We start from the raw sequence: 11,330 nt of genomic DNA, 5'->3' as shown, positions 1-11,330 counted from the left end.
TTGATTAATTGACGTTTTATATTAATCCAGGCCGGTGCCATATTCGCCGGGGTTCGTGACGGGTAGATCGACCGATGAATCAGGGTGATTTTATATGTAGCTAATTAGCGCGGGCCGGCGTATGAATTCGAATTTTCTTTTAATCATGCAAAACATGTGATGCTCTAAAGTTTCTTAAGTGGCGTCGGCATTTTGGCAGATCTTGGAGTAATCATTTGGTCAAATGATTACTCCAAGGGCAGATCCAGCAGTGAGGTGCCCGGGAGTGCGAATCGGCGTGTCCGGCTACTAGTAGTGCGGCGAGGCGTTTTGAGAAGCTGGCCAGATCAATCCGGTAAACAGTTCACAAATCACAGGACGCCCGGTTGAGGCCCGACTCTACGGTCTAGTAGTCAGTAATCTTATTTGTGGTTTACTAGTTTCGCGTTCCGTCATATAAGCTGATGGGCCACCCCCAGCCCCCGCGGCCGCCGATTTAACTTAGACCGTCGGCGGGACCACTGCTGCTGGCTAGAATTACGGCAATTTGCAATTCAAAACGACAGTACATCATGTGTCTTCATAGTCCAATCACTGTTTTAAACCAAACCCTACATGATTACGGATTATTCGCACTTTTGTAGGATAAATTTTACCGTGTGGACGTTTCGACTGCCAGTTTGCTTTCAGGACGTAGACGTTTCGTCTAGGCGTTCACGTGTTTGAATTGAATTGAATTGAATTGAATACGTGGTAACTTACGCCACTTTCCGTTTTCAACTTTTGACGTTAATTTTCAAATTGTTCAATTTATTCTAAATTAATTGATGATTTAAACTAAAGCAGAGCCCAGCAATCAATGCGCTAACAGACGGCCTTGTCATTAACCTGTGGCTGTGTTTCTGGAGTTGTGATTAATTGTGAAAGTAAATGCCATCTGTGATTTATTTATTGATTCCCTCGCAATCTGAATCTGAAACATTCGGACTCTGACTTTTCTGGTTTGAGACGAGTGAGGAGACCCTCTCTGCCTCTGGCCATGCCCATGCTGCTGGCTTGTGCTGCTAAAAATCACTCTTAGTATTTGGTAAAAGTGCAGATCCGCACCTCTGGTAAATAGTTCAATCAATTCAAGATCTTGAGATAAAATCGGACCAAAAACCTATTTCAATCATGATTGTCAGATTGATAGGGCGGGTGGGGGCCTAAAATAAATTCCTGCATTGGATACTCAACCAACCCACCAATGGGGTTAAAGTGCAGATCCGCACCTCTCGTGATTGACGCAATCAAGTGAATTATAAATCACTCTTCTAGCTTCAGAATGTCTCACAGAATCCAATCATTGATTTATTTTATGATATCCTCACTAGAAAGTAGATTTATTGCCCGGTTTTTATATCAAAATAGGGACGATCTTTCAATAGTGACGCCATATCGTATTGGGGAATCTAAAGTGAACGTTTGCCTAAGGTATTTGTTGAAACGATGTGAGGGTAATCAGTGCATAAAACTAATCAATTTTGTCAACTGTCACAGGGGTTATTAATTCTGGCCAAATATGTTTCTTGAAATTGACAAGAAATTCTAATTTTTCTTCCTAAAAATGAGTAGTTCATGAAACATTGTTTCGGCAAATATTCTAAACAAATCTTCACTTTAGATTTACCCATCCAATATGGCGTCTGGTTCAAAAATCGTGACGATTTCGAGACAAAATCGCACCTAAAAATCTACTTTCTAGTGAAGATACCATAAAATAAACCATTGTACTGAATTGCTGATGACATTTTGATTCTGAAACTGTGATAATTAATGTAATTGATTGAACCATTTACGAGAGGTGCAGATCTGCAATTTTACCGACCAATGGTATTAACAATGCAGATTTTGGGCCACCTCTCTGCTGTATTGTGCTTCTATGCTATATTTCTAAGGGCAAGGGTTAGGCAATACACGAAGTACTCCCCCTAAAGATTTATTCCAAAGATTTAGGTGTGGAGGTTCCGTTTTACTTTATGCCCTAATATTCAAAATAAGATAATTTACTCTTGACCTGCCATCCTAATATTTTCATGAAAAACATCATAAAGGGTCTTAAAATATTATTTCAGATTGATGAACGGTCGTGCTATGGCTGGCCAAGCATATAAACCTACAGATGTGGAACACATTGCTAACGTAGTCACTCATGGGGTAAGCTAAATTTGAGTCGAGTTAGATTGTTAATACTGAAAAATATCTTAAAAGACATCTGAACTAAACGCTTACCCTTGTGGTCGGATTCAAGTCTATTGTGTTGTTTGATGTACTGAAATATTTATTTTGATAACGATAAATGATTAGGCCCTTTTAACTTTTATACTGCCTTACACATAAGTTTCAAAGCAGTTTACAACATAATATTTGAAATAATATATTAAAACACCAAATACTGTAGGATTTAAAACATTAGTTTGAATTATATCGGGTGAATAGATACGTTTTGGGACCAAATTTAAAAGTATTGATATCATCAATAGTAACTGATTATAAGGGTAATCCATTCCATGAAATAGAGGCAGCACATGCAAAAGCTCTGTTTCTGTAAAGCAATGTTTTTGATGACACAGGAGAAACTTGCTAGCTGACCTTGATATAAAGAGACTGTAAATTACTAACGTAAGAAGGTGCAAGACAATGAATAAATGCTTTTAAAAACTAATAGTAAAACTTTAAATTGTATACCCATACAGATGGGAAGCCATTTAATTTATAGAAAACAAGTGTCATACAACTATTATTAACTATTTAAAACCTTGAGCTGCATTTTTGGCATTATTTTCATTTCATAGTTATGGATAATACCGAGTATGGCCGGATTGTTTTGGTTGTTATATTTAGCTGATACGGGATTCGAGAAGTATATCGTGCTGGTTTATGGTTTCGCCACTCTGGCGTTATTCACCGTTTCCACTGTCTTTCACGTTATCTCGTATATCGGACGATTCAAGTAAGTACCGAGAAATCTGCGCTCGCTACAAATTTGCCGTCCCTTGTTTTTGGTTGTCGGTTTAGATTTTGATCGATTCTGCTCTTTACAGCGCCTTAAAGAATATCTTCCACATCGGAGACAGAGCCGTCATATACATGTTTATAGCGGCTTCATATACGCCATGGTAAGTCCGTCTTCTATGTCAATCCTTTCCAGCACGTTTCATTTCACCTAGCTACTTTTCCTACCGTGCACCACAGCCTGATGTGATCTTAGACTGGGTGCCTTCTTAGCTGGAAATTAGGGAAAAGTCAGGGAAATTTCTTTCGTTAATAAAGTCGGGGTATTTTGTTTTTTAAAAAAAGTTAGAAATGAGGAAATATTCGGGGAAATTTGTTGAGATTGTTCAGATCATTAGATCGTGCGTAAAATCAAACAATTCTCGTCTACCCGGTACGTCTTCCATATTTGACTGTGTTATTTGATTAGCAGATGAAGTCAGGAAAAATAACGCGCATGTCGGGGAAAAAGCTAGTAAAATTAAAGTGGCCACCCTTTGAGAGGTTAAGAGTGACACTGTTAAGTTTGACACTGCTTTCTTTACTTCAGTTAAAGTAAATAACTTTTTTCAGGTTGACTTTGAAGAATATGGATTCTTGGGGTAAAATAATGCTGGCCGTGGTGTGGTTTATGGCGGCTTTTGGAATTTGGTATCAATACACATTTCATGAACAGTAAGTGTTGGGCATAGTTTATTAGAGAAACAATGAACATAACCGAAATCTAACATAGATGCCATTTTGATTTTAGGTATAAATGGTTGGAAACATTATTCTACTTAATCATCGCCATAAGTCCTGCAATAGCAGTGTTTGCAATGGTAAGTCACATTGACTTTATATGCTATAGCATCTGGTGGATCAGCACCAGTTGAGAAATCTGTGATTGCCACAGTATTGCCTTGTCCCCTATGTGAGGTTAAATAAACTTATTTCATTTCAACTTAGTAGACTCGTGCGTATAATATGTGTCGACCCCTAAGTGGCGCTCCGACGTAATAACCAGATTCAGGGCTGTACTTAGCATTTGAATTGCGAGGTTCAAAGAATCCCAAAAGGGTAGTTCTATTGGAAATCACAATAATGTTTGTAAAAAGGGGAACTTTTCCAAAATTTCTAGGGGGGTAACTGACCCCATTAAGTATGGCCCTGTATTTGTAGAACTGATAATGACTGATTTCAATGAAACCTTTGTATACCTCATTATACATTCATATAAACTAGCAAAGCAGAAAACCCATTATCGCTGATTTGCAGCCATATTTTCTTATCCGTATTCATCTTTGCAGCATGAAACTTCAGGAATGTTCGAAGTAGCGTGCGGTGGTATAGTCTACATGGCTGGAGTTGTATTTTTTAAATGCGACGGAGTCATCCCGTTTGCGCACGCCATCTGGCATTGTTTCGTCATCGTCGGTGCTCTGTGTCATTATTTCGCAATCTGTAATTATTTACTGATTCCGGAAAACGGTATCGTCGTGTCTTGATCTCAGTTGTTGGTTTTATTTCGATTTTATATCTAGGCAGGCATCAATTGAGCTCCGCTGATTCTGAAATAACCAGAATCTACTCTATCGAAGGCTAAGAACAATTGATATCTCGTTTTGAGGTTGTTCTAAAAGGCTGCTTTCGTAAGACCCTGTACGTTACTTTTCAAAATCATGATCGAGCTAACAATAAAAACCCTGGCAATTATAGAAACGAATTGATAATATATTTTATCCAAGTTTATAAACATAATTAGGTTGAACATGAGAAATGAGATATCAATTTTTTCCAGCCTTATCCAGAATAGCATATTCAGTAAACCTGTGATAACGCGGTGTACTGTATTCCAGAATTGGCAATTTTTTCAATCAAAACCTGCCTTGGATAGACGAAAATAGAATATCACAGTATCAAACAGGTTAAGATGTAGACAATGTTTTCCATGTAAAATTGATGATCCGCATGTTGTTTGATTATCGTCGGTTACAGACATTTTTGTACTGGTCTTGTTTTTTGGTATCTTATTCCAGCATCATGAAAGGTCACAATTGTCTATATCGATACAAAGTCATATATTTTTCGTAAAGATAATCGTTATTTTCGAAAAAATTATCGAAATTTCTCTGTGTTCAAAACGAGCTGTGATGGTTTTACCATATATGTGGGTAAGGCAGCAATGTTCAGGGGCCGAGTTTCACGAACAGTTTTTCAAACGAAATGGTTTTCATTGTTGTGGTCGAAAACGTGAATGTTCAGTAAGATTCAGTTTGATCCCAGCACTGAGAAATTAATGCCCGTAAGTGCCGGAGATAATCCACCCAGTGTGTTGAATAGTAGGCGTATTGCTCTATTGTATCTACAACACCACAGTGCGGTGTATCATTAGTGACTAATGGTGACTACCGGTAAGTCCATTACCGATTTATACACCACACCGAGGTGTAGATGCACTGAAAGGGTAAAACCGGTTGAGAATTTCAGTTAGACCTTTTCACTAAAAGACTTGCTATTAATTGCTTTCGACATCTGTGTAATTACTACTGACGATTTCAGAATTCAAACTAGCCTGGTCAGCTTCGTGAAACTGGGCCCTACGCTGTTAATATGATTTATTGAAATAAATGATAAATGAATTGGCTTTTAATATCCATGACCAATAGAGAGCATTTTTTCGTCATTGTTTTTTGTTACCTTTACCTTAAAATTGTACGTTATGACTATTTTTAGTTTTAGATTTTTGATTTTTGTTGACACATATATTGTGTGCCGAAACCTGGTCTCATGGGCGTCTAAGAACTAAACTATAGTAGACTCCGTTGAAGTCACATCTGACTAATTCGGATAACCATTCAACTCAGGTATTTGTTGAATTATTTTTCTGGCCCTTTTCATGAAGTATATATACCGAATTTGTACTATCCAAATCGGACATTGGTCTGAGTTTGAAAAACTTTCACATACCGGAAAAAGATCTGACTTTAGCAGAGCCTACTGTAGCGAAAGGTGATCAGGCGTCAAACTATTATTCGGTGATCTCTGTAATATGATGTAATTGGGGTCGGTTTAAGGCACATGTTAGTGGCTTTATACAACCACTGTATCCCAGTCTTTCAGTTTATCATTATCATTATAAGTAATATCTGATTCGTCTGCAAAAATAGCCTCTGATGACAATCATGCATATAAATTTTTAGGGGTATTTGGTGGTAAGACGAGGCAGCTATCAACACTTTAGAGCTCTTGTATCTTCCCTCGCTGAGTCGAATCTTGCTGATTGGCATTTGTGCAGCCAGATATCCTATATTTACAGTTCGTTCATACCGGTAGTCATCATCATCTGTTAGAATATGGCGGCTTAAATTAAGCTTTAAATTTAGACGGTGGATGATTTTAAAGTTCCAGATATAAAAGCTCAAGTTCAAGCTTTTGTGAATTTTGATCGCCTGATAACGATTTCATAGTTTCAGATATGCGAAGCCCAACTACCGGGTGACAGTTTGTACGATGGTAGTGTGGTGCTGTCACTTTTAAAATCTCTGTCGAGGGAAGATTGGTTGTTATAGATATTACTTGTAAGTTTGGGCCTTCAGATGTGTGTGTACAATCAGTACATGTTTTTACAAGTACCAGTGAGTCATTGTGGTACGAATTTGGTGTAAGCATTTTTAATATACCCGGTATAGATATTCTATTCTGATTCGAGAGAATCGGCTATGATAGTTCTCACCTTATTATTTTCATCTTTTCCGTAACTGTCTTCTTAGAATGCTACTTCATTTGAAAAGAAAATAACTATCGCTACCAATAGATTTTAGATCCTTTAAGTTGGGAATCTTGTATCTGTTTTTGAACGCCTAAAGCACTTGATATGCGAGATACAAAAATGTACAGATTTTTAAAATCTACAAAATATTTCTTGCGACTAAATTTTGAAACGTTTCGATTAAGATGTTATTGGTATGGATACGAAATATTTTCATATGAACTATTATTGCAGTATTTGTCTTCTAGAAATCTTCCATTTTCAATTACGAAACTATTGTCTTCATACTATAACCATGCGTATTCTTTCTACGGATTTAATCACGTAACGTTGTTATATATAATGAATATAATGTGTGTTACCTGTTAATGAGATTTATAAATTTAAGGTGTGAAATCTCGAATGAAATGTGTTGAAGTACCACTGCCCTAATGTGTACTTTGTAGTCATTCAGTGTATTCAGTGTTTCTATTGTATGTCTCTATTTTTAGGAAGGGTTTTATAGAAAATAGCGGGTGAAATGTACTTGGAGACTCTGTTACACGATCATTTATGAAAATCTAATATATTTTCATTGAATCAAAAATGAAATTCTTGAAAGGCGTATCTTTACATTAAACGCAATGATTGTCAATTGTAATTTGAAATAGTCAGCTGTGCGTATGGTAATATAAAACGAAGGATATTATTTTCGCAAATGTGTAACCGTGTTTCACATCGGAAGTGTCTATCGATTTAGTCTGTTTTTCGATGCTAAAAACATGTCAACTTTTGTCACTCGAATTAGTGTCCGATCGTGAAAGCTAAACTGAAATCTAATCATTTTATCAGCATTTGTAGAGACTACTACACAGGCCCGTGCCGAGGAGGGATTCAGGGATAGGGAACAATCGCCCTAAAATTTGCAAAGCGCATTTCAAAAAGTCAGTTTAAAGAAATCAGGGTCAAGATTTTCAGAAATTTGGATACAATTTTCATGTTTCTATCGGAAAATGAAAAGTTATCAATTCTCAAATGATTTATTGAGGTACCCGAGCACTTAATATCTAAGATAGCTGCCCTTTTTCAATGAGTAAGTGCCCTTTTTCTTGAAATAGAACTGCCCCTCTAAAAAGCTCAGCACAGGCCTGCAATATACGTAGCTGAAGATTAATATAATTGAATAGTTTCATAATGCATGTTTCCACTTAGTCATAATAAAACTAACCCGATGTCCAAGAGAAACATCTCAGGTCAATGGACTTTTCAAACTTTTTTGCACTTGGGTAGCTAATCATTTGATAAACCAGCAGTGTTCTCCATATGCTGGAATTTTAAAGGGGCTGTATTCAAGAAGTGTATGACCTCGTGGCTGCTGAAGTAGCAAGGCTTTCGATACCCCCAAAAATACAGAAAATTCAAGTAAGCTTCTATTTTTTGCATTAACTCAATAAATTTCAAGGAATCATCAAAATTGGCAGAAAATTGACATCCACTCCGGTAGGGGCGGCAGATATTTTCATAAGAGGTGGCTGATTTTCCGAGGTGTGGATGTAAAAATGAAGGGTGGCTGCCCCTCTAAAACCTGTTGCGGAGAACACCGACTAGGTATTATGGTACCTACCGTGCTAATGCTCAGTCAATACACGAAGTAGTAGTTAGATCTGCAATTAATTTACTTCGTGAAGTTTTTTTTTTTCGGTAAAGATGTATTTTAAGAGCAATATTTACAATCTCTATATATTTCTTAGAAACTTAATGTTTGAGATTAATGATATTTATTATTAACTAACTGGGAAGACTGAGAACATAGTCTTCGATATTTTGGTACGGTAACAACACAGCGAAAGGTGTTAAGATTTCTAATAATGAAGAGAATGTTTTTGATTTAATGTTAAAAAGGGTAACAATTCAATTTTTTCAACTACGTTCGTTACATTTCGCCTATGAGAGCAAACTCATATATTTTGAAATACCCGCGTCAGAATATAGGGTACGTACTACTACTGTTAGAAATGTTAAATGTAGCGCTTTTGTTGAATAAATTATTTATATATCTCGAAATTTTTCAATAACACTTTTTTGATGGATAAAATGGTGTTCTTGTTTTCCCGGATGCAATTGGCAGGGATGTTTTATGCTGCAATCTAGAAGACTTGAAGAGTGACTGACCAATAACTGGGCCAGACACTTAATAGAGGAGAAACTGGAGTGTCACAAGGTTTAATACACTTAGCCGGTAAACAGTTCCAGATATGGATAACAGAATAGTCCTAGGTTCAAATCCACTAAGTATTAAAACTTATTCTTGAGTTTTTTAGATACTGAATGGAATAGGCATGGTCAGGGTTCAAACGATTATTCCAGATGCTGAATAGAGGATAAGCAGCTGGTTCAACTTATCGATTAACTGCATTCCTAGGCTCAAATCCAGTAATTACCATTTTGAGTGGGCCAGATATGCAGAATAAACAAGAGTGGTTCGAAAAAATACAAATGATACAAAACTATTTTTTATAAGGCTTTGATTCGTTTAATTGCAGCAATGAATCAATGATCACATTATCATAAATAATCAACTAAACTATCATCTAAAAACTGCAGTCATAAGAAAATCTCTTATAACAGTAATGAAATAATAACTTACATAATAGAATATCAACAAAGAGTAGAAATAGCAATGATTTAGTAAATAAATTATGCATAAAAAATTTTGTATTATAACAGACATGAAAAAATATGAGCAATTCTCACTACAATTAAGTACAAAATACCTCTTTATTAAGGGAATACATTCGAATTTATCGCAAATATTAAACGAAATTTAATTTTTGTTTAAAAAAATTACGCAGTTACAGTAAAATGAAATCCTAGAACTATCTTAAGCCTTCGCTTACAGCCTTCTATGGTAAAACCTTGTCTCGTATTCGAGCCATTTTTACCAAACCCGTCTCTGACAGTAAAACCCGCTTAATCTGAATCATTTGGTATCATTTATTGCGTACTTTTTAAATACAAGTGACTGATAAAATGAAAATCAGAATTATGTACTAAACCATGGAATCTTAATTAAACAGTCCATGATAAAATTGATCAGGATTAAGCACATTTCACTTGTAACTCAAAGCCATAATTTCACTTTACATTGATATGGCATCGGTCAGGGGCAGATCCAGGGGGACTTGTGAGACCTTTAGAAGTCCATCAGATTTTTTTAGTGCCCTTTCTGTTTTAACAACAAAGATAACCGGTGCATTACAGTGCAGAAGTGCCCGTCATACTGCCTTTGTGGAGATGAGAGTGCCTTTTTGGATGTGACAAGTTCTTTAAAACTGGCCCCTCAGTGTGGGAATACATATGATATTGCCTTTTTTGTCAAAAGTGCTTCAAAATATGCCTATGGATCCACCCCTGTCAAATTTGAAAATAAAAATTTTGATAATTCTCATCAACATCATCGGAAAATTCTTCAACAATAAAAAGCATAAAAATAATGTTTAAAGTACAAAATGAAAAGTTTAAACTATAAGTAATACATTTTCAAGTATCACATAGCGAATAATTACAAAATATAATCATCCGCTTTTATTTCTTCGCCTTAAAAGATAAATACATAGATAAATAGGTTAGAAATAGGAATTTACATGGATATAAGCACCAATATATCAGAGCTTCAAAATCATAACAGTTTCACAGGTCAAGTTGATCACAGCACTACAGGTTTCATTCAATACTTTGTAGCTTGTAACGATGCGATGAGTTTACATTTCAAACTAGTAGAAACGCATATACAATTAAATACAATATATTCATCTATTCAATTAAAACAACCCTAGAATGCCTAACAGACATTCAAAAGTGGTAAAATCCAGATTACAAAAATAGAATCCCAACTTCTCATAAATTTTCCCATAAACGTCGAATTGTTCTATATAAATATATATCAAAGTAGAAAATATAATGTACATCTATAGAAATCATTTGGACTGGCTTGTAATCCCTTTTTACCTTTTGAGTATGCATTCTAAATTTAGAGGAGAAAACACAAAATCATAACAAATCGTCGTCTTTGAAACATTTGGCCTCCATCATATTATATGTTACATAGTGATTTGTACATTAGATTATACGTATTCCAATATGAAGCAGGAAAAATCTTATAGCATTATACACAGCTCTTGGAATGTCATTGTGATGGAGTCACTGTTATGCTAGGCTTCCCGATGACTGCTGTTCTGAAAGACAAAAATAACAATAGATGTACTTCCACTTCAATAGATGTACTTCCACTTCAATAGATGTACTTCCACTTCAATTGATGACACTTCAATTGATGACCTTAGCAGAGAGCTTGCAGCAACTGACAGTATATCTAGGCTACATTCTTCAATTGTGATCAGTTCCATTTTAAAAACGGGTTCTTAAAACAATTTTGCGAATTAGCAGAAAACCCTAATTTGCTGATACATCCCTAAACACTATATAACTCTCAATGGCAGATATCTGAGATAGAAATCATGATAAAAGAATTGATACCTTGTTTCTCATTTCTGCTGAGCTTAAAAGTTTACCCGGCTGCCTATCTACC

At 35.9% G+C, this 11,330-nt stretch overlaps 2 protein-coding genes across 3 annotated transcripts in view; one reads left to right on the top strand and one right to left on the bottom strand.

The window, feature by feature from the left end:
- The first annotated feature begins 773 nt into the window (after positions 1–773).
- Positions 774–8,799, top strand: LOC141904610 (monocyte to macrophage differentiation factor-like). Of its 2 annotated transcripts, none has more exons than XM_074793224.1 (7): positions 774–905; positions 2,094–2,175; positions 2,814–2,971; positions 3,063–3,137; positions 3,586–3,687; positions 3,764–3,833; positions 4,302–8,799. In XM_074793224.1, the coding sequence occupies exons 2-7, from the start codon at positions 2,098–2,100 to the stop codon at positions 4,497–4,499; spliced, it is 681 nt and encodes a 226-aa protein (XP_074649325.1). In that variant the 5' UTR covers positions 774–905; positions 2,094–2,097; the 3' UTR covers positions 4,500–8,799. The 2 variants fall into 2 exon arrangements, with proteins under 2 accessions (XP_074649325.1, XP_074649326.1); XM_074793225.1 differs by lacking the exon at positions 774–905 and adding an exon at positions 968–1,091.
- A 545-nt stretch (positions 8,800–9,344) lies between these two features.
- LOC141903479 (protocadherin Fat 4-like) overlaps positions 9,345–11,330 on the bottom strand; it is a 29,336-nt gene continuing 27,350 nt past the window's right edge. Inside the window, exon 59 of the mRNA XM_074791598.1 lies at positions 9,345–10,977. Coding sequence (XP_074647699.1) covers positions 10,929–10,977 — 49 coding nt within the window. The 3' untranslated portion in view covers positions 9,345–10,928. The remainder of the gene's footprint in view (positions 10,978–11,330) is intronic.

This window comes from Tubulanus polymorphus, chromosome 4 (assembly GCF_964204645.1).
Source record: "Tubulanus polymorphus chromosome 4, tnTubPoly1.2, whole genome shotgun sequence".
NCBI lineage: Eukaryota > Metazoa > Nemertea > Palaeonemertea > Tubulaniformes > Tubulanidae > Tubulanus > Tubulanus polymorphus.
This window is presented reverse-complemented; position numbering and strand designations above follow the sequence as displayed.

Coding starts and splice junctions, on each gene's coding strand:
- LOC141904610 (XM_074793224.1), top strand. CDS start 2,098: ATGAACGGTCGTGCTATGGCTGGCCAAGCATATAAACCTACAGATGTG. Junction 2,176..2,813: donor CTAACGTAGTCACTCATGGG/GTAAGCTAAATT, acceptor TTCATTTCATAG/TTATGGATAATACCGAGTAT. Junction 3,688..3,763: donor CAATACACATTTCATGAACA/GTAAGTGTTGGG, acceptor TTTTGATTTTAG/GTATAAATGGTTGGAAACAT.